We start from the raw sequence: 26,267 nt of genomic DNA, 5'->3' as shown, positions 1-26,267 counted from the left end.
TCACTAGCCAAACCACCAAATTTTAAACCAAATTATTTCAGCTTCTAAAAACCCTCTTGATTTTGAAAGACGACTTTAACAATTGCTCACAAGTATCTTTCTAACATGATGGACAAAGGTCGAAGTGGCTTGTGCAGGGGCTTCCAACAGATATGAACACATTCAGAATTGGAGGGGACAGCAAGCTGACATGATTGTTCAAAGCATGCTGGCCCAAAGGGAAACATTTCCCTTTTCTTGACAGGTACTCCATAGATGTTTCTGCAGCCATGTGACCAAGTGTACGCTGTTCTTGAAACAGGCAGCCTCCAAGGAGAATCAATTTATATTACAAGTTTTAGATTAATTCATCCCATTTACAGTTCCCTTTTTTGCATGTTCCAACCTTAGAGTTAATAAAGGGAGTGAAGTGGGAAAAACAAGTTCAGATGTTTACCCCTTTTGCTCCTGTTTCTTATGAAATCCAGTGTCAGCTGTTTCCAATTCTAGAACAAACCAGGACTAGTCAGGTAGGAAGCCTACATACAACCCCCACTCACAAATAATGCAGATTTCAAGAGCAACTGGAGTTGCTTGCACTTCAGGCTAGACTAGCGATGACTGCATTAAGAGAAAGATAACAATGCATACAGATGCCGATTACACATTAACACAATTACAGGTTTACAGAGACATAACCTTGTCTAAAATAAGAAGCAGGCTTCAGCATTCAGTTTTAACTAAGCAGTTTTCTTTGCATCGTTGTTTTCCTAAGCTACTGTACACAAGCGATAGGCTGGAGAGCAGATATACTCAAAATGCATCACTGCTTGGAACGCAGCAATCTCTAATTCCTGTTAAGTGTTTTCAGGACTGAATTGGCAGTCCCAGCATGGAAGATGATCTTCAAATTAAATGTTGGTGTCAAGGTAGGCATTTTCCTGTATTTTGAAGTGTCAGGAATAATTGGTTTAGAGAGCAGTAAAAATCCTGCATCAGATTATCAAAACAGGAATTTCTCCTAGGAAACAGCCTTCATCCTCACCGGCAGGAATTGAGGATGCATTCAGTGCTGTAGTAAGGAGTCAAACTCAAAAGTTGACTCCGGAGGTGGGGGTAGAGGGGAGCATGACTGAAAATCAGGGTGTGGAGAAGGTCTGAAGACAAATTTGACTACTCCTCGATGTATACTTCAGCGGTCACCCCTCCCAAGACTATTTCAATGAATGCAAATCAGAGGACACAGGTAAGGAATACACACAGGAGAAGAACAACAACACATCTAGTGCCTTGCTCAGGAAAGACAAGGACCAAAGAAAGGAGTGTAAAGGAGGACATACACCAAATGCACAAAACAGTGAGGTTTCCAAGCATGGCTAGGGTTTAATCCAGCACTGCTCCAGCTGGCCAGAGGGTTTTATGCTCTGTTAAAAATACCACCTTTCAACGCATATAAAGTCACAACCACGACATTGGCACTCCTGACATCCAGTGTACTAGTCATATTGACAGCCTTCCTAATCTCTAGGGATTTTACTGAGAAACACTCAGTAGTTAACTTCAAGGTGAACAAGCAGAGGTTATTCTGTGCCAGCCGCCCCTCTGGGAAGCTCTGCTTTCACATATGACATCTTAGCTGATAAGCACAGAGCACACCATTTTGTACTCCACAGGGTGGTACATGAACAGACTGTCATCTTATTCCTCCTGCTGCAGGGGGAGGTCCAAAGGTACATAAGCCTCCTGCACACCAAGCTGGTTAAGAACCCAGGTTTGAGTTATCTCAAGGGACTTGGCTGGGCAGCTGCTATTACAAAAGACGTTGCTGAAGCACAGGACTCCACTCACCTTTCCTTCCCGAATTACCCTGGCTTGATGGCTTATCAGTTACAGAACCTAAAGGGGAGGAAAAATAAATTAAAAAAAAAAAAAAAAGACATCTATTTAGATGCTGCATGATCACACAGAACACATAACATCACATTAATACAGCCATATCTCAACCCACAAAGTGTCTGTTTCACTTCCCAACAGCTCAGTTTAGGATTCAGAGGGGCTGTGGCTTCAACCAGCATAAGGAAGTTTTATGTGTTAAGATGTTAAATCAGGATGAGGGTAGACAAGAAATCTTTAGTAGCTGGATCTAGCAATTTGAAAGAGCTCAGTAGAGCAGTGTGCTAGTAAGAAACCTGGAATAAATCCAAGGGCAAAAAGGAAAGATCAGTAAGAGTCACTTTTGTTTGCAAATGTCAGGAAGAACAAATCAAAAACAGGTGGGAATGCAAGGGCAGTATTTTAAAGGAAAGGGATTAAGTGGGACAACTTGCAGAAAATGTATTTCAACCAACCCCTGAACATCCCCAGCTGTTTGAAAAGGGACACTGACAAGATCCAGCATGTACTTGAATAGAACACATCCTGGGTTTTTTAATATAACTTAGATCTTAACATAATATATATGATTCTACACTTTCTGCAGTTCACTTTAGAGCATCATCACACAGTTTTCCACTGAAACTTGAACTGATAATAAAAGGGTTTTTTAACAAGTCCATTACTAAGGTGCATATTAAAAAAAAAAATCTATGACAAGACACCTTTTTTTTCCAGAAAAGCTTTATTCACAAGAAACTGATTCTTCTGTGCACCATTACTGAACAGATCCAGTGATTACTGATCCTTCCAGGAAACATGGATCAAAAGTCAGCTCCAAAGGAGGCAGCTCCAACAGGCTCAAGAGTCTTGTGAAGAAAACCCTAAACAAACTCTATCGTCCAGACACTTTCACTCACAGATCAGTTCATCACAGATCTACTACTGAATTACAAGTAAGAAGCACATACTCAATATTAGTCATCATAGGCCTAACATCTGTGTGTCCTACAATGCACCATGACTTTACTTTCCTGGTAACATGATTTTATGAACAGCTCAAGACTAAACAAACACATCAGCAAAACTCTAAACCAAGCCCTACCAAAATCATATACTGGGAACTGTGGAAGAAAGCCATATTCTAAGATTTAAGCCAAATTACCATAGCATTTCATCTTACACTAAAAAAGGGTATTAGTCTCATTTTCTTTACATGTACCTGTGAAACACCAAGCATTCCCTCAAGCTACACTGACTCACTGCTTCTCAGAAAGTTCTCCCACTCAACTCAAACCCTCATGCAAGTTATTACTACAAAAACCTTACAGCCAAGAGTACGCTGAATAAGGTGAGAAGGATTAAAAAAGCCCAAAGGTTTGACTGCTGTCACGCTCCCACCTAAAGAGCAAACACTGCTAGGTGTGAAGGAAGAAATACATTAAACAGCCACGGGGTGCAGGTTGCAGAGCATGAAGCCAGAGACAGCAGCAGTGCCTATATAGTATCACTGAGCACATCAGAAACAGAAACACACTCCTATGCTTGCTGTCTTTTCTTACTTATTATTTGGGGGGGTGGGGTGGGGTGGGAGGGGCGGCATGGTGGGTAGCATGGGAGGCAGCACAATTCATATGTTTCCCCTGAATTCTCCCGAACAGCACGGAACAGCTTCCCACTCTTCCCTGGGCTTAGCGTGCTGCTGCCAGAGCAGCTCTGTTCACCGCCGCTGACCAGGCTCAACTGTTCACAGGTGATCAGGGCCGTACGAAAGTCTAGAGCCCACCCTCATCTCATTTGAGCCATGAGCTGCCATATTGAATGGTGGGGACAAAAAACAAACAGCATCACTCTGTTTTAAGTACAGAAAAGTATGGGTTTGGGCCCAGTAAACCACCAGGCGACAGAGCAGCATCAGGCTGAGTGCACAGAAGCACATCACTTAATAAATGCATGAGTAACAGCCTGGCTCTGGGCCTCCTTGTGAGCTGTGGTGCAAGCCCAGTGCTGTCCAGCCCCTTGAAATAAACACGGGGATCCTAGAACTGAACACCACGATCAGAAGACCCAAATTCCTTATAACAGCAGGACTCCAGATTTGGAGGCAAGCAGTCAACAACTACCAGCTTCTCACAGAACCACCATATCAAACTTTTAACTGAAGTCACTCTGAAGGCAAAATGACTCCATGGCCCACTAAATACAGCCCAAGAACCACTTCTTTAAAATACCATGGAAAAAAAGTTGTCCCATCTGTTACAAGTTTCTCTGGCTTTGGTGTACACAGCAACATTATGACTCTTGCCTTGGCTACCACAGCTGTTACTCAGCTGTTTTTTCTCCGTGAGCCTTGCAGGGAATGCCTGTACCCTAACTGCAGGATGGGCATGCCACAGTCCAAGCTCCCTTGCAGCTTCCAAAATGCCAGCAAGAACACAGGGAGACAGAAGCACAACTACAGTTGTTAAGTCAGGTAAATGGGCCAAGTCACCTGAAAAGATTAAGCACTCTCAACAGGACACATTCTTCCCAGCCCTCTTGGGTTATTAAATTAGTATTTGTTAAAGCCACTCCCACAGTACCTGAACATACAGGAGTTTTGTTCTGTACAGAAGAGCCGCTAATAGGCTTGCCATCAGGTGTCACACACCAGCAGTATCCAGTGTAGGTATGGCACTGCACCTGTTTAATAAAACAAAGAGCAGGCATTTCATTTCTCACTATCACCCACCACTTTTATTATAATCCAGCATCTTAGTGGAAGTTCCAGTCCAGGTGCATCACAAACACATGCTTCAGAGCGAGGATGTCACACAGAGGAGTGTCTGATACCATTATCTTTTCTTTCTCACCTCACCTCCCTCCCCAAATAAAGGTTATTTCTCCTACTCCAACTCCTTTAGCTGCAATTCAGGAGGCAAAAGAATTACTAGTCGTCAGCTGAGAACGCTTTAGTTTGGGGAAGCAACAGTTAAGTGTCAGCTCGTTCCACCCTCTGCTAAATCCCATTTACTATTTACCACTAAATAGCTGTCCCACTTCATCCCAGCTGGGATGTGAAAATGCCACCCTGGCCCAATTCCACAGCCACTGCTTGAAAACAGCATCTGTGGGCATTTCAAGAGCATTTTGTTCACTAAAACAGGCTGGAAAAAATGCAACACTGACTTGTTATGTTAACAAACCTTCTCCAGATAGATTTAAGCTCTCTCCTGTTACTATGTCAACCTAGGCAGTAGGAGCGAGATCCAACATGCTTGCTCTTCATATATTGACAAGGTCTTAAGAACATTTGATGGAGACTCTAATGAGCCAAAAGGTACACAGCGTAAGATTCATCTTGTTTAACTTTAAAGCTCTACTTCTGACCTGGACTTCTAGAGGTGCCCAATTCCTTCACCATGGAAGGATACCAGAATGAACTAGTTCAGATGAAGACCTCTAAAGGCAGAACAGAAAAATCTCAACCTAGCAAACTGGTCTTGGTAACATCTATGCAGACATTCGTTCAGTGGCACTATAGTTTCATCCAGCTTAACAGATCTGGTTACTCAGCTTCACAGAGTGGTCAGTATTTGGATGGAATTTGGGATGCCTTTGACTTCCCTTGAGAAAAAAAGTGAACGATCCCCCACTGTGGAATGGTACAGAAATGCATACGTTACTATATGCTAGAGATGGGTCCTTCAAATTTCTGAAAAACAAGCCACGAAATGAGATTACTTCAGAACCTGTCTTTTACTTCTAGATTGAATTCTGCTCATTCTCTCTTTTTCCAAAGAAGTTCACTGGAGCCAATTTCCCATTCCGGTCCTCTCCACACAGAAGAATGATGGGATGTTTGCACCATTCCCTTCATTAGGGATCCTTCAGACCTAAACCAGCCATTCTCCCTTGCTGACAGCTGGCTTCGATTCCCTAAGGTAGCAGAGTTTGTTCAGAGACTTAACGACAGTCTTTTTAAAAGGCTTTGAGTACCACATAAAACATGATCTAAGAGCAATTATAACGCGGTACCACGTGTTTATCTTTGGTTTCACTAAAGTGCAAATCAATCATTTTGCCTTGAGCAAATTCACTTTTAGCAGCCAAAATCAACAATACTCTCATGTACTCATGTTACTAAAGTCACTGTTGCTGCTATCTGCACATTTCTATCTTTATTCTCTCAACATATCACAAAATTAATTGCAAATTACTCAAAACCACTGTGAATATAATTAGCAATAATAAAATTGCAAGTATTTCTTATTGCTCAATATAATCAATTGCACATTCAAAATGAGTGTGATGGAACTGCTTGGGTTTCTGTGTTTAGCATTTATCCTTGCTGATCACACACACATTATTGCATTCCCAACAGTACAAGAAACTGTCTTTACATCTAAACATTAATTATAAAAATCCTACCCAGAGATAGAGACAAATTGCAGGATAGGGTCTTGAATTCATAGGGCAAAACCATTCCATGTTACATTAGAGAAAAAATCCAGCATACCCAACATTTAAGAAAATGCAAGTACTAGTGACTTGATATTCCTTCAGCCAAGCCTTCAGAAAATAACAAAGTACAAGGCAGAGGAGTCCAAAAAACACAGTGACATAAATTTAGGATAGATGCATTAACTAGGAGCACGTTATGCAACTCATCTCAGTTGAGACCTACCAATTACATACACTCATTTATGCAAGCCAAGCACTTTAAAAGCAAAGTAATTTTGTAAATAACTAAGCTAAGGAATGCTGGTCTTCCTTAGACTGGTAGGCCATGACCCTTTCTTACCCCTGCAAAAAAAAATAAAATCTCAGATTGACAGCACTTTCACAACACCCGCATGTTCTGCAGCACCAAAGCGCTTTCCTACTATGCATAACAGCAGCAATCAAATCTCAGCCCTTATCCTAAAGGCCAGACAACTACCCAAGAAGAATGGACACTTCAGAAGCCTCAAAAACAACTGCAGTTGGCATTCCTGGACATCTTTGCATTGAGAGATGCTACCTTTCATCATTTTATGTGACCAGGTCTCAGCATATTTAGGTGTCATAGCAACAGTGGTCTACAGCCTAGAGTTCGCAGCTTGCCAGGCTGAGAAAAAAAACCCCAGTATACTTTTCATCACTTACACAGCACTGGTACGACATTGAAAAAAAAAAAAATGTAGAAGCAATAGCTGATCCAGTACTATTCCTACACTCCGCATGTAAACACAAACTCTGTAAAGTTTGTGTTCTGTCAACTATTCTAGAGCACCTGTAGTAAAGAATCTTGAAAATCATGGGGTTTACTTTAAATTTTTCCTATGAGTTTCCAATTACCTCAGGTTTGAGTTTTTGTTGCTTAATTTCATTTAAATCTTCTACCCAAAATTCAACCTCATTCTAATCCTACTCCCACAGTAGCAAGATTTTTAAATACTGTTATAATCAGAGGAGTAACTGTAAAAGCGACACTTGTTTACTGTACAGACCTAATCTTCAGTTACTGAGTTAATTTGGGCTCCACCAAAATACATGTTAGAAAAAGTGTGTTTGCCTTTTTTTGGCGCTCAGTCTTCTAAAGCTAAGCATTGTGTCAGAGAAAATACATTACCAATTTTATATACAAAAAACCTTGATTGCTAACCAATCTGCAGACACATAATGCTCAGCACTGGTGAGGCCACACCTCAAATACTGTGTCAGTTTTGGGCCCCTCGCTACAAGAAAGACATTAAGGTGCTGGAGCATCTTCAAAGAAGAGCAGCAAAGCTGCTGAAGGGTCTAGAGAGCAAGTCCTGTGAGGAGCAGCTGAGGGTTGGTTAGCCTGGAGAAAAGGAGTCTCAGGGGAGACCTTATCAGTCTCTACAACTACCTGCAGGGAGGTTGGAGTGAGGTGAGTGTTGGTCTCCTCTGTCAAGTAACAAGCAATAGGATGAGAGGAAACGGCCTCAAGTTGCACCAAGGGAGGTTTAGATTGGATATTAGGAAAAAATGTCTTCACTGGGTTGTCCAGCATTGGAACAGGCTGCCCAGGGGAGTGGTTGAGTCACCGTTCCTGGAGGTATTTAAAAGACGTGTAGATGCAGTGCTTAGGGACATGGTTTAGTGGTGAACTTGACAGTGCTAGATTAACAATTGGACTCTGTTATTTTAAAAGGTTTTTTCTCAGTCTAAATAATTGTATGATTACTGCTTGAAAGACACATGACAGAGTCTGACATATCAAATATACACCTACCCAACAGCAGAACATTTTAAGTTACATAATAGGAAACCAGAGAAATAAAACCTGCAAATCGCTTGAGGTCTTCCAACAGATTCCCCAGTAACATCTACACTTTAAAAAAAAAAAAAAATCCAACTGCTGCAAGCACCCAAATCCCTGATTGTGCAGGAGGACACCATTCCTATTTTTCATAAGTGAGAGATATGCCATCTCAACCGTGTCTCAACTGATGAATGAAAAGCATGAGGGACAAACCCAAAAACAAATGCTCTGCCACCACTGCCCAAATAAAGACTGTAGCAGTAGCTCCTCTGTTCCCCCCTGCCATTGTGATGCGTGAAATCAAACAGTAGCTAACATACTAGCCACTGGCCACATGAATGGCCACCTGCTCTCAATCAAGTCCATTATGAAATGAAGTATGAAAACATTATAGTCACTGGCAGATGACTCTGCATCTTAATTTCTTGAGGGAGAAAGGAGCTGCTGTATGGGTTTCTTCATTATCTTACTGGCAATGCCAGAATCAGATTCCCAAGTAGACCAAACCTTCTCGCAACAAGCAAGCAGTATCATCCCTTTACAGCCATTTGACAAAGGAGGATCAAGTGGCTGTTTCAAAAAGATAAACTGGAAATGGGAAAGAACAAGGACAAAGCAGTAATTCTGTGATGGCTGAAAACAGTCTTTACAGACTTATAGGAAGAAGCTTGCTAAAAGAGGCTTGAGAGTGCCTTAGACAAGCACTGGGCCAAGCACAGGAACATTAAACACTCAGACCAGCCTTTCACTACTGTCCAGATCAAGAGGTTGGTAACCAATTTCTATCCCATCGCAGATCAGACAAACATTTCTTGGCTCCTTCCATAATGCAGGGCAGAGAGAAGAATAGAAGAAAAACATTCCTTCTGCATTCAAAGCAATACTTCTAGGGAAGAAGAAAAAAGACATCCAGTTTTTGAATAGCACTGCTGAGGGCGGGGGCAGACAGCAGAGTTACTACTGCCCACACTCACAGCACAAGGCAAGGCTCCGAACTCTGTTTGCACCCAGGTGCTCCTTTGCTCTAAAAACAGCTAAATTGTTCCAAGCCAGTAGGTCATCTGGTATGACCCACGGAGCAGAAGCCACAGTGTCACACATCAATTTTCAATCAAGCCTTTCCTTTGTTCAAGCCATTGAGACTCATCTAGAAAGTTCTCTGAACCCAAGTTGGTGGTACACAATTGGCACACTGGCCTGATGGCTGTTTATCTTAAGTGATGTCTCTGTTCTGGTTTAAATGTCTTCTATTGCTTAGACCCTGGATCTTGCCATACTTTCTGCCAGATTAAGAGTCAGCAGACTATAGTCAGAAGGCTGCCTTGCCTTTACAGACAATTTTAGGAAGCTATGAATCAGTCTGCATCTTAACTTTGAGCTTCTTTGAGTCTACAAACCCTTAAATCATTTTTGTCACTTTTTCTGCTCCCTGCTCACATTTAATTCTTCCCAAATGATGTTGTGTAGACAAATATTCCCACCAGGGCTTTATGCAGCAACCACCCCCCTTGAGTCTATGCACCGTTCAAGAAATGCTTGCTCCACAGGAATTTCACTATTCATATAACCAGGGAAAGAAATAATTTCTGGCAGGAAAAAAAAAAAAAAAATCTTAGCCACCATCAAGGGCATTGCTAACACTCTGCCAGAGATACCACTTTTAGCTCAGGAGAGGGATCCTCAAGAGAGGCTCACTGCTTCTGACACAGAACATGATCCTTTAAAGTTAAAAGTGACCTTACATTGCTGCTTTCCTTAAGGACATCCACTCTTGCTTTAAGAACTTGCTCCTTTGCTCTCTTGACTGGTGGTTCTTTGAAGAAGTGCCATATATAACCAAAGTTGCTACCTCCTTACCCATCCATGGGTATCTTCAGCTCAATATACAAATGAGAAACACAGTAAGAGTTGCAGGAAGTAAAGAAGCACATAAGTAGCAGACAAATCTGCAGAGCAATAGTCACAGAGAGCTCCAGCTACAGTCTTTTATAGAAGGAATGTCTTTTACCAGAAAAAGCTAGAACCATCTACTAATTAAAGCCCAGATTCTTTATTAAGAAAGAGTTCCTTTAATCTAGCAAGACAGACTGTGTTCTTTTCTTCTGAAAGGAGAAGTTAAATCCTTGAGAGCTTAGTATTGCTACAGCATAAACACTGAATAATGGAATAATAGACAGCATCCAGGGAATGCGGGATATGTCTACACAGTGCCCCAAACACCATGCTGCATTAAGAAATGAGTTTGTAATTCTGCTCAGCATCACGCTACACTAGTCAACACAGAGGAACAGACTTGGATCACAAAGTCACACTGAATGCTGAGAGGGTTCTCGACATCTTTAGAAAGGGGTCTGTTTGTAGGACTTAGGAGAATGCAGTACTTTGTACACGCATTAGCATAGCACAGAACAAAACTATTGCTACGGACTGTAATACAGATTGCTTTTTCTAAACAGACTTGTATTACCAGATGTAGGAGTGCTCTGGAAGCTATCTGATAATGGCAAACTGCTCTGACAGTCAGCCCACTCACTGATCCCATCATAAGACAACAGGTTTCACTGATGCACTTGCTCTAAGAGAAATCTCAGCACTGCATCGTAACTGCACCAACAGCTGCAGTTGTGAGAGCCCTAAACTCAAAAGAAACTCTCCAAGGAGACTTGCTCTTAGCCACTTGTATGCAGACTTACAAGGAAAAGAAACCACAGCTAGACAGTGGAAGGTGGCAGCAAACAGCAAGACACACCACAAAAAGCCCCACAAGACTATACCCCCAAAGCAGGGTTAGCATTATTCATGTTCATATTAATCTGTCTGAAGCAGATCCCATTTAAAACCTCAGCAACCTTTTCTAAAAAGCTACTTGGGGGGAAAACTATGAAGAATGCAAGTCTCTCAGCCCATGGCAACAAGCCCAATGGCACTAGGCAGCAAAAGAAAGTGCACAGATTACCCAATAGAGCCTGTTGTTTATGAAGAACAGATCACAGCAGGTTAAGTGCAGCATGGAAAGGGAATGGCATTTATGCAAAATACAGCATAACAGAAAAAAGGAGAGCACAAATCTTGGGAACAGAAACTGGTTTTAGTCATGTTTAATTTTGCACAACAGTACATGACCTCAGATTTATACAATTAATCAAATTACTCATACCAAACACATATTCTTATGTTGTGAATAACTCAAATTTTATCTGCATGTTTACATTACTGTGGGCTAAGTGCAGAGAGCTTTTGTTATAGGAAGTAATATTCCACACAAACTGAAATATAAAGAAATAACAATTCCAGAGTAATTCATCAGGTCCTTCCCCATTTACAGTCATCCCATCATGCCTGCAGCACCACCACCTCCTCCATGCTGCAAGTCCATACCACATTTTTAGATGTGTAAGCAGTGCTTAAAAGGGATTTGATAAGATCTTTGCTATACACAAACTCCCAGACTACGGGAAGCAGCACTCACAGTGCATAGAAACAGTTATGAAAACCAGTGAATTGACAGGTGCCTGCTCCTCTTCATGCAGTACTCAAAACCCGTTATAACTAGTCATGCCTAGGAAAACTGGCCATCCAGACAACAGAATTGGTAGTGACACTTCTTTTTGGTCTGTATTTTACAGACAATGAAAAAACAGGCATATTATACAAGTGCTTAAGACACACAGGATGTCTCTCTAATGTGGAGTTTAAATGCAAGCCAAATCAAGGTCTTTGCCTTCAGGCCCTCCTCCCTTTCACCCTTGTTACCACATCTAACATTCTGATCTCAGAGCCAGCAGCCCTGCAGGGAAGCAGGAGGAGATAAGGCAAGCATGGTCTCCCCTCTGCAGCCACTGTCCCATGCAGCACATACTGCCAGTCACAAAACAGCAGAGTAGCTATGTTCTTTTTACCACCCTACAGCCCCATCCAATTTGCAGTGGATCCAGCCCCAAATCTACACAGTTTCATACTGAATGTAATTCCAGGAGCTGGAAAGGGCAGACTTGGGTGGCTTTCAGAGGAACAACTTCAGTTAGTGCTACTGTTAGTGTTTACCCATAGTGATTGCAATTTAGTTTCTGATCAAGAGGATGATGATAAACCACAAAAGCAACAGTTCAATCCGGTTAAGACTAAACAGGTTTTGTGAACATAAAGTTACTACTACCAAATGCAGCTCCCAAACCTGTGCTGTTTGTTTTTCACTCCTGCAAAACTTTCAAGTATTTCCAACAATTAATTAGACAAAAACCTAGATCTTCTGAAGTTTGATGGCAAGGATGATGTGGGCCTGAACACCTACTGTGTACACATCTACAAAAAAGAGGCTCGGCTCAAGACCTGAAAGCAAGTCATCCACATCTTCAGTGAGTACTGTAACAATTAAGACATTTGACATTCTAAATATATGCATGCATCTTCGTTTCCCCTCTGATCAGAATTTTTCTTCTACTCAAAATATTCCTCCAATAACAGTTGCACAGAAGGCAGAAAGTTGTTGAAAAACATTCCCCTAGCCAACTCTACATACAGGGTATACCCTGAAGCATGTGCATCTTGTTGGGACGGGGCTTCAAGGCTGAAGAGCATGGCGGGTATTTCTCCTAGAAACTTAAATTGAGAGATGCTGCTCTGTTCTGGACTCCTCAACTGAGATTTTGGAGGTTCGATGGAGCAACAGTCTGGGCACTGAACCGGAAAAAACTAACAACAGTTCAGAGCTGACTTCATCAAGGCCTCAGGGACTTCAAGAACTGGTCTACACAGCTTCCACACAGAGTAGAACCTAGGGGTGCCAATTCTCTGCACAAGAGATGCAGTATCCAAACCATCTCCACCAGATGAGATCTATTCATAAGTTGCTGGAAGCAAAACCTATTTAGACTGTTCACCAAAATTCTAATTTTTATGCATCCTTCTAAAACCAAAGTTTAACTGATTTGAGCCAGAAGCTAAGGAAATATTTGTCTCAAATGCAGGCTGAAACCAGTTAGCTTCCTCTGACATTGTTTTTCATTCACATCTTATGCAGGGACAATGACCTTAGATGCTGCAGTATAAATGATGAAGCTGGTTCCTGAGGTATGTGGAACGTGGGATACTGTTACGATCCAAGGAATGATACGAATTTCATTTAATTCCAGCTACAAAGGGATCAGAAGCTTCCTTCATCATGCCAGGTAAAACAAAAGCATTTTAGTGTTCACAGATAGGACTGAACAGAGGAAGAATGTGAAATACCACTTGGCTGCCAGCTGAAAACACACAATTTTTGTAAGCAGTTTCATGTTGCCCCTCCACTGGCAACCCACAGTGGCCAGGGTTCCAGGACAGGAAAGGAACAGACCTTCCAAATAAACCTGTCTGAAACAAAGCTTTGTCAACTGCACTCAGTCCAGCTTATTAGGATGAAAATTTTGCCTGCACCTCCTACTTCACTCTCCAAGAGGCTGATGGACAGATGACAGAGACATTGGAAAGTCAGCTTTCCTTCCCCTTTTTTTCTTGAACTATAAAGGTTTAACATGGAGCACTTAGTTGGCCCACTGTGCTAGATTTTGTAATTATTTCCCTCTACTGCCAACATAACCTAAGCAGCTCTACACAGAATCAAATTTCAACAATTCAGAGTGTAGTCTGACTCCAAGAAACTGCAGCCATTCTCTTACCCCCACCATCTTCCCAAGATGGTCCACACTGTACACAAATATGATGATGCCTGCTCCAAATAAGTATGCAAAGTTGGCAGGATGGATAAACTTTTCCCACTTCACCACTAAAAAACAAAAACAAAATAAAAACACTCCCACACACCAGATAATGGGAGGGTAAGGTTGAGGGGCGGGGAATAAAAATTTTTGGTGGGTTATCACAAAAAAAAAATCTTTCCTCTCCTCTTCCCCCAGGCATCACGAAGTGTTTGAACCAACCCCAAGGCTTTTTTGTCTTTCTCATCTTTTTGAACCCAATATTGATTGTATTTTGGAAAATATTACCTTCAAAAGACTTTGCAAACAACTAATGAATCCTAAAATTTCTCTGAGGCACAAGATCTCTAGAGCAGTGCTAGACATAGGGAAGCTAAGGCAAAAAGAGTTGTGTGATCTACCTAAATTCACAAAGTAGATGTCATCAGGGCTGCAGGATTTTAGCTTTTGAGATGCAAGCCAAACTAAGCAGACAGCATACTCCTCCTACCTGTTAGGGAACCGCACATGAGCCATTTTTAACACCCAGTTCAGTTAGCACTGGAACACTACTCAATATACTAGTGGTAAAAGAACCAAGTATCACTCTTCATTTCTAACCTGCCTCTGCAAAGTACTCTTCCTCTCAAAATCTCCTTCATGAGGGCTTTGTTTTTGCCATAACTACTTCAACTTCTCTGGAATTCTCTTGGACCTCTCCTAGTCCAACTATTTCTGAAGGATGCTCAGGGACCAGGCCTGACTATTCATTTTTCACAGATACTAAAGGCCAACACAACCATAAGCCTCCTCCGCTACCCTGCCTGAGAACTGCTTCTCAAAAGAAACAGCATTATGAAACCAGCACAAGCACGCATTTAGTTCCAGCAAGGGAACAGTGAAGAATCAAAACCTCAAGGAAAACACTTTCACCACCTCTCTGCCAGACCCCCCAAACCACAACAGGGCATAGAACAGAAAAGAGAAGCCTGTCACTAACAAGTACCCTACAGAGGAAAACGGCTCAACAAACCACTTTTTTTGCTAGGATAGATGAAGCACAGGTAACAGCTGAAGAAGCTTAGACCACCCTGTTCTGTCTGAGCCACAGCTATCTTTGCAGGTCACCTTCAGGGAAAAACTGACCTCCCCTGAAACTTGTTTTTGTTTCTGTGCTGTGCTAGAGGTTGATGCCATTTGTTTCTGTGCTGCACTGGAGGTGGATGTCATTACATGTGTATTTGTTTTTTAAGGTATGGTGATCAAATCAGAGCTTCCAGTTGGTTAAAACAAGTCCCCAGCTTTCAAGACCTTCACCTGAGTAGCTGAGACTGCACCCATCCTGCTATCATCATTTGGTTCACGCCATAACAGTGAATCTCCCACAGCCACTGGCAGCCTGGCTGAAGGAAGACAACAGAAGTTTTACCTGTGTGAATGATCCATCCTCATTGCATTCTGGGATGAAGACTGCTTCCTGGGGCTTCTTTGCCTGTTCCAGTGCTTGAGTTCTCTCTAATCGACACTTACTTTGGCCAGCATCTATAAGGAGAAAAGCAAAACCTACTTAGATTGCAAACACCATTTGGCCTCTTCACAAGCCGTCAGATGCACCACACTGCTGCAGCAGGAAAAAAACCCCAAACAACATTAACATTAGCTATGGAGTTAGCACTCATGATCCCAAAGTCAAAAATGCACCTAGACAATCAAACTATGAGCCAGTTAATGAAGAGCTGCCTCATTTCCCAGGCGATATTTTTTATGGTCATCCATGGGCGCTGGAAGCTTCTTCTAACAAATGCTGGAGCATAATGCCCATGCAGTGAAAGGCCTTTCTAGAGGGAGTTGTGTCTGTGTTAATATTAACAGCCTGAAACTGGATGGCTGAGCATAACCCAAGTAATTCAGGCCTAGAAGTAAGCAGTGTGGAAGAAGTGATGGCCCTAGCAAAGCTCCTTCTCTAAGCAACTCTCCCAATAAGGTGCTAAAATAACCAGTGACCCATCTGAACTTCCACCTTTGTGTGGTTCAGATAAGGTAGATATGCCTGTGTGTTCCTGAAACCCAGCGTACTGGCTCTGGCTGAGCCCCACAGCAGCCCTCCCAGTGCTGTGCTTGTACTGGTAGCCAGAAGGGTGCTGCTAACACACCAGCGTTTGGCTGCTGCTGAGCAGCGCTCGCACAGCACCAAGGCTGGCTCTCCAACATCCCCCCATCACCAGCAGGCTGGGGGTGGGCAGGGTCTTGGGAGGGGACAGAGCCAGGACAGCTGACCCAAACAGACCAACAGGTCATATAAACATATGACACCTGCTCAGATATAAAAGCTAAGAGAAAGGAGCAAGAAGGGGGCGGCACTCGTTATTTACAACATTTGTCTTCCAGAGCAACTGCTACACGTACTGAAGCCCTGCTTCCCAGGAAGCGGCCGAACATCGCCTGCTGATGGGAAGTAGAGAATAACATCTTTTGTTTCCCCTTCGCTTCTGTGCAAATGACTTTTGCTACTGCTTCATTAAACTGCCTTTACTTTGACCCACAAGTGGGTTTTTTTTCATCTTTATTTTTCTCAAACCACCCCCTCCCCACACCACCCCCCACCTTCTGCTAAGGGGAATAATAGAGCGGCTTGGTGGGCACGCAGCATCCAGGCAAGGTCAACCCACCACACCCCACACCCACCAGCTTCTAACTCTAGTCCCAGCGCTCACAGCCACGTGTGCATTATACTTTCTCATATCAGTAACTAACTTTGCTGCCAAGAAAAAACACTGCTCTGCAAGCAGAGCAGAGTTTGAAGGGGTTAAGATCTCATGACTAACTCTTTCCAGGTCCAGCTCACTGTTATAGAGTGTAGACCCAGATAAACCCATCAGTCATCAGTGTTGGGCTTAAGAGGAGAGTTCTGCCCTGCAGAGATACAAGTTGACTCAGTGCTTACATTTAAAAACATGATGTCTAACAGTACTTCTGTTCAGCCTAGAAGAAAAAAGGCAAATATCTGTTTCTATGGGACTCTGACACAGGAACTAGCACCTTCTTCCTTTCCTCATGAATCCACTGATGGAAAGATTTTCAGTGCAGAAACTGCAAAACCTGGTCATCAGAATCTTTCAGCAGCACTGTAGAGAGTGATCAAGGTTGAATCCACATTATATCAGGCACAAAAATAACACTGGGTAACAAAAAAATTCCACTAAAGATCCCATATCTGCTTCACAGGTCACATGAACTTCAACAACAGAATCACTAATACCAGCACTGAATTAGAAAGCCAGTCTGGGTTCTCAGGTCAACTGACTTCACATTGCACAGTGACAGAAGCCATTTTCATCTAAGCATATATAGATGCAGAAGTCAATGACAACGCTGTGAATAGTTATGATAAAAAGGCACAGACCAAAGCTTTCAAGCAGAGTATTTACACAACTGATGACTCAAGATAGGAAGTTGCCAGCTTGCCAACACATTTTAAACATACCACATTACTCCCCAAGAAGGATTCCACAAGTCTTCTGAAATTATGGAAATCTTTGGAAAAAGTCATTATTCATAGCAATAGTATTCAGCACAGGTGCCTCTAAGCTTAGGCATGGGGTTACAAAGCAAGAGTGCCTACATCAGCTCTGCCACTGACCCACTGAGTGACTACAGGTTGGTCACCTCACCTCCCTGTGACCTGGTGTCCCTTCTGATCCTATGGCACTCATCTTCACACTTTCATTTGTTTGTGGGTTGCTTGCACCACACCTTTAGCACATGGAGCTTTGACCTCAGGTAGACCTGTTATAAGCTTGTATAAAGAACAAGACTGTTACAGAATGAAAAGACTTGAATAAAATTTATACTGAATTTTGAGAAGCAGTATTTGTTTTTCTAATTAGCCATGATATAACCTCTAAGCTGGAATTTCCTCTTTTCCCTCTGCTTGCCACAGTGACCAGATGATTAGACTTTGTTGGCACACCTCCCCACGGAGGAAGATCCTGCCAGCAGTACTAACCCTTCCAACACATGCTTGTTCTTTCAGCTGAAAAGGAAGCACTGGCAATGTTGTTAACTGGAACATCTATCACCTGCAGATCTCCTGTTCAAACTTGAGTCTAATCTTGCTTGCCATGACAAAGGACATTTCAAAACCAGATGGCGTGGCTGCACCTTTTATAGCTAGCTGTTTGACTAAAAACACCTTCAAGTTCAGCTTCACAGGGGGCAACTAAGTAGGAAAAAAAATCAGCAGATTATGCAGATCTGCATGTATAAGGAACATAAAAAACAGGAGCGCTATGAATTTCTCACATAACAATCAAAGCACAGATTCACAAATGAAAGTGTGTTTTCTAGTCTCTCCACCTGAGGATACAGGACTGCAGGCAGGCATATCTGGTTCCTCTCCTGAGCATAAAACAGACATGTAAAGCATTTTCACGTATCACCTACTTTGGTGCTGGCACACATACATGACTGAAAACTAGATGCTTCACTACAGAGCCAGTAGGAACAAACATTTTGTGTTATCTCCTGTAGTACAAATACACTAGGAGCCCAGGCAGCAGGGAAACTAACTCTGATCTTTGTCCAATTTGTCTAATAAGCAACCAAACACATACACAATCAAGCCCTTACTATAAGGGGAAGACAATGTAAACATGTTACTCTTAAGGTGACTGTGTCCCTGACAATTTTAACTGGCCTTTAGAGACTGAACTCTCTACTACCACCCAGTAGACTACACTGATGCACCGCAGCATTTAAGAGCTCATCGCTGTTGCAGCACCCTCTTTTGCAATTCAACTCTTGGCTCAAGTGGTGTGTCTTCACAAATTGCTGCTGAAGTGCAGAGAAGACAGACAATTTTTCCTCCTGTTCATGAACACTTAGCCCTGATCATTTCTCCCATCTTCCCTCATTGATTTCCAAAGGTCATGCCAGTCCTTTTACAGCCTTGACTTGGAACAGCCATCTATATACCACACTGGCTGGAGAGATATGTGTATACCACTATCTTTTTTGTCTGTCATTTCACCGTTCAGTTCCAGTAAAAACAGTGCCTTTAATATCAACATTTATCAGTCTATTTTTAAAAGGACCGTCAATCCTTCTCTTCCTCACTCCACAGGCTGGTATTTTTTTAACGTTTGCATCAACATGTCATTTCAGTGGAATGACTTCACCTTGCTATTTTTGCTTTCTTAATTAGAAAATGTAAAACATTAAGGGCCAAGTGTTAAAAAGTAGCTGCCAAATAGCTCACCCCAAATAAGATGCATTACGAATTTTACTAAAGCCTGATGCTTTGATGTAGATTCATATATCCTATTCTGCATTTTGATTGCTTACCTGAGTACTTCAGCATTTTTCTTTCCCTCTTAAAAATGTTCACTGGAGTATCAAGCACCAAGCTTATAAAACAGAATGGCATTAATGCATTCCAGTTTCATGGTCCAGACAGACTAAACAGGACTTTCTCCCCTCCCTTACATAAGGTGAAAAACCAGAACAGAATGAGTTTTTTAAAAGCAGAAGTATTTAAAGCCAAATTATTAAACATCTTCAAACTTAGCACAGATTTACTGCAGCTTAAAAAGCTGCCTTTTAAAGAAAATTTGTTCTCAGGCTGGTAGCTGGCATTTAGGAGATTGTGAACTACAAATGATGTTTTTGACATCTGTGGCCTAATCTGCAGAATGTATTGCACATAATTTCAGATTTTGCAATGAGGTTGGCTAAATATCACAGTTGATCTTATCCGTGAACAGCTTATTCAAATGAGACCACTATGTCCTTCATAATATACACAATCCACTCCTGAATAGGCCCCAAGAATTCCAGCATCCTCTCTTCAATAGGCAGAGGCAGTTTTGATGGCACACAACATCAGGGTATAAAGACCTAAGGCATCCATATTACACTAGCAGCAAATCTTTACGATGCAACCACAAAAATCTAGCTATTTAATTTTAATTCTACTTTGTTTTTACCAAAAGCTAAAAGGACAAAAATTGATCCAAGCAGCTTTTGAGCTATTTCTAGTTTCATTAGGTAACTGTCTCACACACAGGCCAGGTCCCCTCCAGGCACAAAGCAGTCCAGCTACAGAGAAGTCAGCAGATCCATACACATTTACTCCAGCTGATGATCTGTGTCTTCGCATAAAACAGGCAAAAATGGAACCTGAGCAAACTACAAAAACATACCCATCTCTCCCACAGGGTGTCAATCATCCTTCACTTTCCCCACTGTTTTCCGCTTCATTTTTGACAAGTCCTACACATGGACTCTCCAGCTTCTTCTCTTTCATGCTGACGTGCTTTGCTCCTTCTGATACCCATGTACCATTTCTACTCCAGAGTTCCCCAACTTATTTGGAGCATACCTAAAAACATGCTTAAATTTTCTAAGTGAATGAAAATGTCATTTCAGATTTTACTGACTAATTGATGCCAAGGAGGGACCCATTTTATTCTCACTTGACTAGGAACGTGAAAGTTAAGACAAAACTGATCTAGCAAGTGGACTAAAAAAAAGCCAAAAAGAATTATTTCAAAATATCATCCTCTGTTTTTAACCAGACAGTAGGTAGAGGAGAAATATTACCTTCAAACAACTTATTACTAGTCAGAAGGTGACCTTCCTTTCCTGCACATTAGCAAAAAGTTGGGTTCATCCAGGTGTCCCAGGAGATGAGCTGAAGACTCCTGTTACAATTCCCACCAGTATCTTACAGATAGGTTTATTCTACATGGTGACTTGTGATCCAAGAACAAACTCTGTACCAGTAGATTTTCAAAGCCAACCATTATAAACCTAAAGGGAAGTTTGTAGAGCACTCCCATCCCCCCACTCTTTTTTTTTTTTAATTAAATAGGCCAAACAAGTTCCTAGAAACCAACCAATTAACACAGAACTTAAACAGGCTTTAAGCCACTGATATCCGATCCACCCTAACGGTCACTGCATAGTCTTGACAGCTTGCCAAGAGTCATTTAACAATTATTTGTCCTTCATCCCTGCAAAGTTTTGAGGCAGAACTCTTGTTGGACATCAGATCTTAAGATGCCTGCTGACAAAAGATCCAGGTAGGAGTGCTTAGCTATGTGTTTTACGCACAGCTATGCCATCTGGAACTATTCCCTGGAATCTCATCAATGAGGCTCCATTTGTCATGGATGCCATAGTTTCATCATTTTAAGCTACTCCTGACTTTTAACCCTTTGTGATGTCTGAGCAAGGGTTCGGAGAGAGTTCAGATAATTTAGCACCAAAGGAATTTCATTTAAAAGCATGTGAGGAAGCTAGCAAGGAACAAGAGCTGAGTAAGAGTTATAGTTCCCAAAAGGCTAGCAAGATTTCATCTTTAAAGGTCCTTAGCTTCTTGAGAGAGAGCAGAGAGCTAAGCTGAATCAAAAACGTTCTGTCCTCACTATGGAAGCCATGCTGCTTGCCTTGGCAAAAGCACAGTACAGTACAAGATATCAGCATATGAAATTGGAAACCTACGGTAATTTGGGGGGAAGAACTATGCCTTGCTGTCCACAATATCCTTTTTTTCCTTATTTCAGTTACCTGGTTTTTTTCCCCCTCAGAGAAGGAAACACAAGTTTAAATTGCCCATTTCATAAGGATAAGTTCTTGGATACAGTATTTACCACAATTGCATGTGACTGGGCTCAACGGCCCACAGGATCCCTTCCAGTTCTATGGGAGTTCCCCTGTAGACGATCTCTGTCACACAGAGGGAATGGAGGCTATTCAGGGTAAACTGGTGCCCTACCGCAACAGAAGGTACCCAAACACTGCTGGTGATACTTTTGTTTGTGTGAGTACAAGATACAGACCTGGCTCACCACCTGTAGTTAGGCACACCTGTCTCACAACTGTCTGTATTTGCAAAGAACACTAGCCTTCATGCACAACTAGAGGTAGTATTTCTAATGCACTAGAAAAACAAAATACCTTTCAACAGCAGCACACATGGAAATTACCAGCAAGGTTAGATTTGAATGTGATAGTCAAAAGAATATTCCTACTTCCCAGGGATTCACGGGAGTGTTAGTGGGTTAAAAGCAAGACTTGTAGTTGTCAGCCTCTCCCAGGTTATTAGGTGCTATATAGGACCACAGGGTAAAAGAAAAAAGGAAAGGAGAACACAAGTAATTTCAGCTAAATGTTTCAGTTATGTCTGAGAGCAGAAAGGAAGGTATACTTCACCTGTGCTTAAGATAAAAACGTCTTTGGACTCTTTTCAATCACGACATACAGCAGGCTGTGTAGTCTAGTGATCAGTATTTTCTCCAATTCCAGAAACAGACACTTCCACATACAGATGTACCACATTTCAGATGCCATGTTTTAAGTAACCGAACAGTGCCAGTTTATATGGCAACATCAGCCATGGAGTTGCTTATCTAAGCCACTCTGCTCAAGTGATGAAAGCAAAAGTGGGACTCCCACCCTACCACTTCTTATTGTGATACTCAAAAATGCATCACATGCAAGAACAGTCCAACTGCTTCTTTGGCCCTGGGAAGAAAGTTTCTGGGTTTCCAGTACTCAGAAATCAGCATGACTCAAAGGCCTTTTTCTATGCTATGAGAGAAAAGTTGAGAAAAGTTGCCATAAAGCAACCCAGCAGTGGTAAGACAAAAAAGAAGGAGAAAAAAAAAAAATTATCAATCATACAAGTAAGCTTTTTTCCCCAATGAGAGACTGTTTAAAAGAAAGCAATATTAGAGGTCATGCTCATAATTCACCTAAAGTATAAAGCCTGTCAATACATTGAAAAGGGATTTCCATTTTAGAACAAGTTATTCTGACAAAGATACATATTCATAATAGTAAAAAAGCCTTCATAAACAAAAGCCAGGCTTAAACATATGCCCATTTCTCCTTCCACAGCAATTTTAATGAGTTTCTCCTGTCACTTTAACCAATTGCTAAAAACATCTGTGCCATTTGCCCTCTGAGTCACTTGTGCTCTCAGCAAATGCACTCAACTTGATTTTTCACTTCACTACAAAAGCAAACCATTTGTGTGACAAGACACCAATACTCCTTAAAAAAGTTTCAACCTCATCTTTAGACTATGCTGAAGAAGAGCTGAATTGAGACAGAACCAATATGCTCACTTTTAAGTAGATGTGTAACAGCAAACAGGCAAAAAAGAGGCCATGTAAAAGCCTTGCATGCTTTGTCTTCTTAATTAGCTCAGCGCAGAAAGACTGTATGTCTGAAAAGGCACTAGACACCAATGTGCACCACACGTTCTTCCTCACTGCACATTCCTATTACTCAAAGGTATCTCAGTTCCTCACTAGCACAGGTAGCAAGGAAGATCTCTTCTTCCAGGATTTTATTTTATGTTTCCATGAGGCCAGCGCCTGATCTGCAGACACATATTTCAGCCCCTTTTCAGTGATGTCTCTGGCTCCTTTACCTTCTTTCACTGATAATTCAGTTGGTTTTTACCCTTGCCACCTAAACTCAGACTCTGATACCCATGCTCACAGGAATGCACAATTTCAATCAAACTACTTACAAAGCATGGTACTAAACTCAAGGGTCTAAGAATCCATAAGCTTCTTATGAGGTAGGACTCCCATTCCTCCCCTCAAAGGCATCTGAAATCCACCTACCTTTGCACCGGCCACGATGTGTCACACTCAGACTTGACTCCCGGCATTTGGCTCTCTGGTAGTCGCACATTGACTCATATGTTCTGCCGTCAGAGGCACAGAGGGGTTTGGACTGGGACCTGGAGCAATGCAGGTTACACTGAGGGTCTCTGTCACGGTCACTTATTAAAAACTGAAGGAAGTGAAAAAAAGGAGGGAAGGAGAAAAAAAAAAATATTGGTTTTGTTCAGTTTCCCAAAACAGAGCATGGTGTATTTTGGTTTTATGACAATAGCTATATGGTCTATAATACAGTTTAAGCTGCTTACCAAAGCTGATTTTGCCTGAAGGAAACTTAAAATGAAACACGTACATCTTTAAAAAAAATAATAATTTAAGGTCTTTGCCATTCCATTTTCTTTAACAGAATGGAAACATTAGTCACTCTGCACATCTTATGTTTTCAGAGGTGAGGCAAAGCCAAACACAACCCACACGGGAAGGGCAATACTGAGTCACAACAGCCCAGCTTGCCCAGCACCGTGCTGCAAACAGTATCTGGTACTAGACTATTTTAATCAGAGTGCAAGAAACTTATTGAGGACAGAGGAACCCAAATAACCAACCTATCAAGATTGGCCTTGGTAGCTGAACCATGGACGTGGCCAGCTTTGTATCACTAGTTATTTGGGTTTTTTAAAGCATTACATCATCTGCAGATACCACCTGCAATAGCAAACCTGCACACTCCCAAAGCCACATTTTGTTCCTTACTGATGACATCTTGCCCAGCTGGCAACTGCATTACATACATCCCACAATCTAATTGCACACTATGTGAAAAGCTATTTCCTTTCAGAAGTTTGAATTTTACGTCTTTCTGAATACCTCTTCTTCCCAAGCATTCAGTTTGGATGCAGCCTGTTGTGCATAAAAGTGGCACTCCTTTCTTGTCAGTCACTCAAAGTGAACAACCCCAGATTCCCAACTCCTCGCTCAGAAGAATTCCTCTGTACCATGATCACTGCTGCTTCCCATCTCTGAAGACAGCTTGGTTTCTGCCTTAACTTTTCAATATGGGAAACCCACAATGCATATGAATGAGTCCCCATTTTCTGTCCATTTGTTCCCTGCAATCCTAACATCTGGCAGTAGTTTACTGTTGTACCTTCAGCTGTACTCTGAGCTGCCTACAGGGACACCCAGGTCTCTCCTCAGGAAGACCCCAGCTACCAGTCCTCATTCCAAAACCATTGGCATAATTTCAGCAGGACATGATAGCCCTTTTCACTTCCCATGCTACCCCACTTGGTGGGTAGTCAGTCAGACCTTTAACAATTACCCAAACCCAGAAGATTTCAGAGGGCTCTTGAAACAAGTCCCATGAGGATTAAGTAAAGCAATGGGAAGTTAAACCTGCCTTGCACTTCCCTTTCCCAAGCTCCCATCTCTTCAGCCTCTCACAAGCCTGGGGGAACCAGAGCCACTCTCTAATGCACCAATATCCCAGCTCGCTGTCAAAGCAGTTATAAGCTCAGGCAGTTCGGAGCTGGCTGGCAAGTGGCACTAACACCCTGCCTGCATGCACAAAGCCACGGCTCTCCAAGTGTGTTGATAGCTGGATGCCTTACAGGGAAGTGTGAGTCATTGCCATAATCACCTTGCTGTTACAGTTGCCTACAAAGCTGTCTGCTCTGTGCTTTGAGGTTAAAGCTGTTGAAAAAACATTGCCTGAAGCCTAGTTTGGGTTGGTTTTTAACCACTCCAAGAACATGCATCTCTGAAATTTGTTTTTTGACATTTAAAATAAAATTCTTTACCCCTTTTCTTTCCCCAATTAAATAAGATTAAAAACAATTGAGAAGTTACATATTTTCATATAAAAACATATTAGCTCTGTACTGCTGGATATTTTGAAGACTCATACGTTACTGAATACCCTATTTAAACATGACAGCTGGGGAAAAGTAAGCAAGGTCTGCACTTGTTTTACTTTTGGTGGGGCAAACTTAAAAAATCTCATCTGTCAGAGACTTGCCAAAATTTGTAACAGCACAGAGGTTTTAAAATGTTTTTGTTCCCTTTCTGCAACACTTTCTATAACCTGGAAACACCTGTTCCAAATGGGAAATAGGAAAATTTAAATCTGAAGGCAAATTTAAGTGGTTTATAGAGACCTGGACTAGACTATAAAAACACTGTAAAGCTGGACCAGATTTTTACCCAGTTCTTGTCAGGGCTAGGACTATCACAACTGAGCTTGGAACTGCTCTGGCTACAGTAATGTCTTTCTGTAGCCCCTGAGGTGCAAAGATCACCAGTGACTGTAAACATACAGCAAAAAGCATCAGACTGAAGATGCTGAAGCCTCCTCCCAGCGCGTGATGTCAGAGACCCTGAAAGACTTGCACGGCTTTTCAGCTGTCTGTATAAACAGGCTTGAAAAGCAGAGCTGCCTGATAGCACAGTATGGTGCAGATACAGCAATTAAGCATTCAGTTAAACACAGAAGCCATTCTGGTTTAGAAGGAACGCATGCATCTGCCATTTATCACAAGCTTGAGGGCCTGAGCTACTGGCATGAAATGTTTTGAAAATTCCTTGTGTCAGAAGCAGAGTTCCGCAGATCAGTTATCCAGAGGTACACTAAAAAAAGCTTGAATACTGGTTCCCAGCAAACCATATTACAAACTAATTGGAAACTGAGCTTATATCATGAAATCTCACCTAAGCCTTCTGCAGCCCGTACCAAAGCACAGTACAGAAGGGCTTTGTGGGCCAGGAACACCCCTCCTTCCAGAAAGGGTATCTCTGAAGATTAGACAGTCCTTCTCAGAGCTGACAAACAAGCTATGGAACAGCTTTTCTCTAGTG

At 42.0% G+C, this 26,267-nt stretch overlaps 1 protein-coding gene across 5 annotated transcripts in view; it reads right to left on the bottom strand.

The window, feature by feature from the left end:
* Positions 1-26,267, bottom strand: part of SMOC1 (SPARC related modular calcium binding 1) — a 134,431-nt gene that overhangs the window by 67,322 nt on the left and 40,842 nt on the right. For all 5 annotated transcript variants that reach the window (XM_056347093.1, XM_056347094.1, XM_056347096.1 and 2 more), the window contains exons 2-5: positions 23,415-23,586; positions 15,206-15,318; positions 4,434-4,533; positions 1,828-1,875 (exon numbers count right to left, since the gene is read on the bottom strand). In XM_056347093.1, coding sequence (XP_056203068.1) covers positions 1,828-1,875; positions 4,434-4,533; positions 15,206-15,318; positions 23,415-23,586 — 433 coding nt within the window. The remainder of the gene's footprint in view (positions 1-1,827; positions 1,876-4,433; positions 4,534-15,205; positions 15,319-23,414; positions 23,587-26,267) is intronic.

This window comes from Falco biarmicus, chromosome 7 (assembly GCF_023638135.1).
Source record: "Falco biarmicus isolate bFalBia1 chromosome 7, bFalBia1.pri, whole genome shotgun sequence".
In the NCBI taxonomy this organism is placed as follows: Eukaryota; Metazoa; Chordata; class Aves; order Falconiformes; family Falconidae; genus Falco; species Falco biarmicus.
The sequence above is the reverse complement of the archived record's forward strand: the minus strand, read 5'-3'. Positions and strand labels throughout refer to the sequence as shown.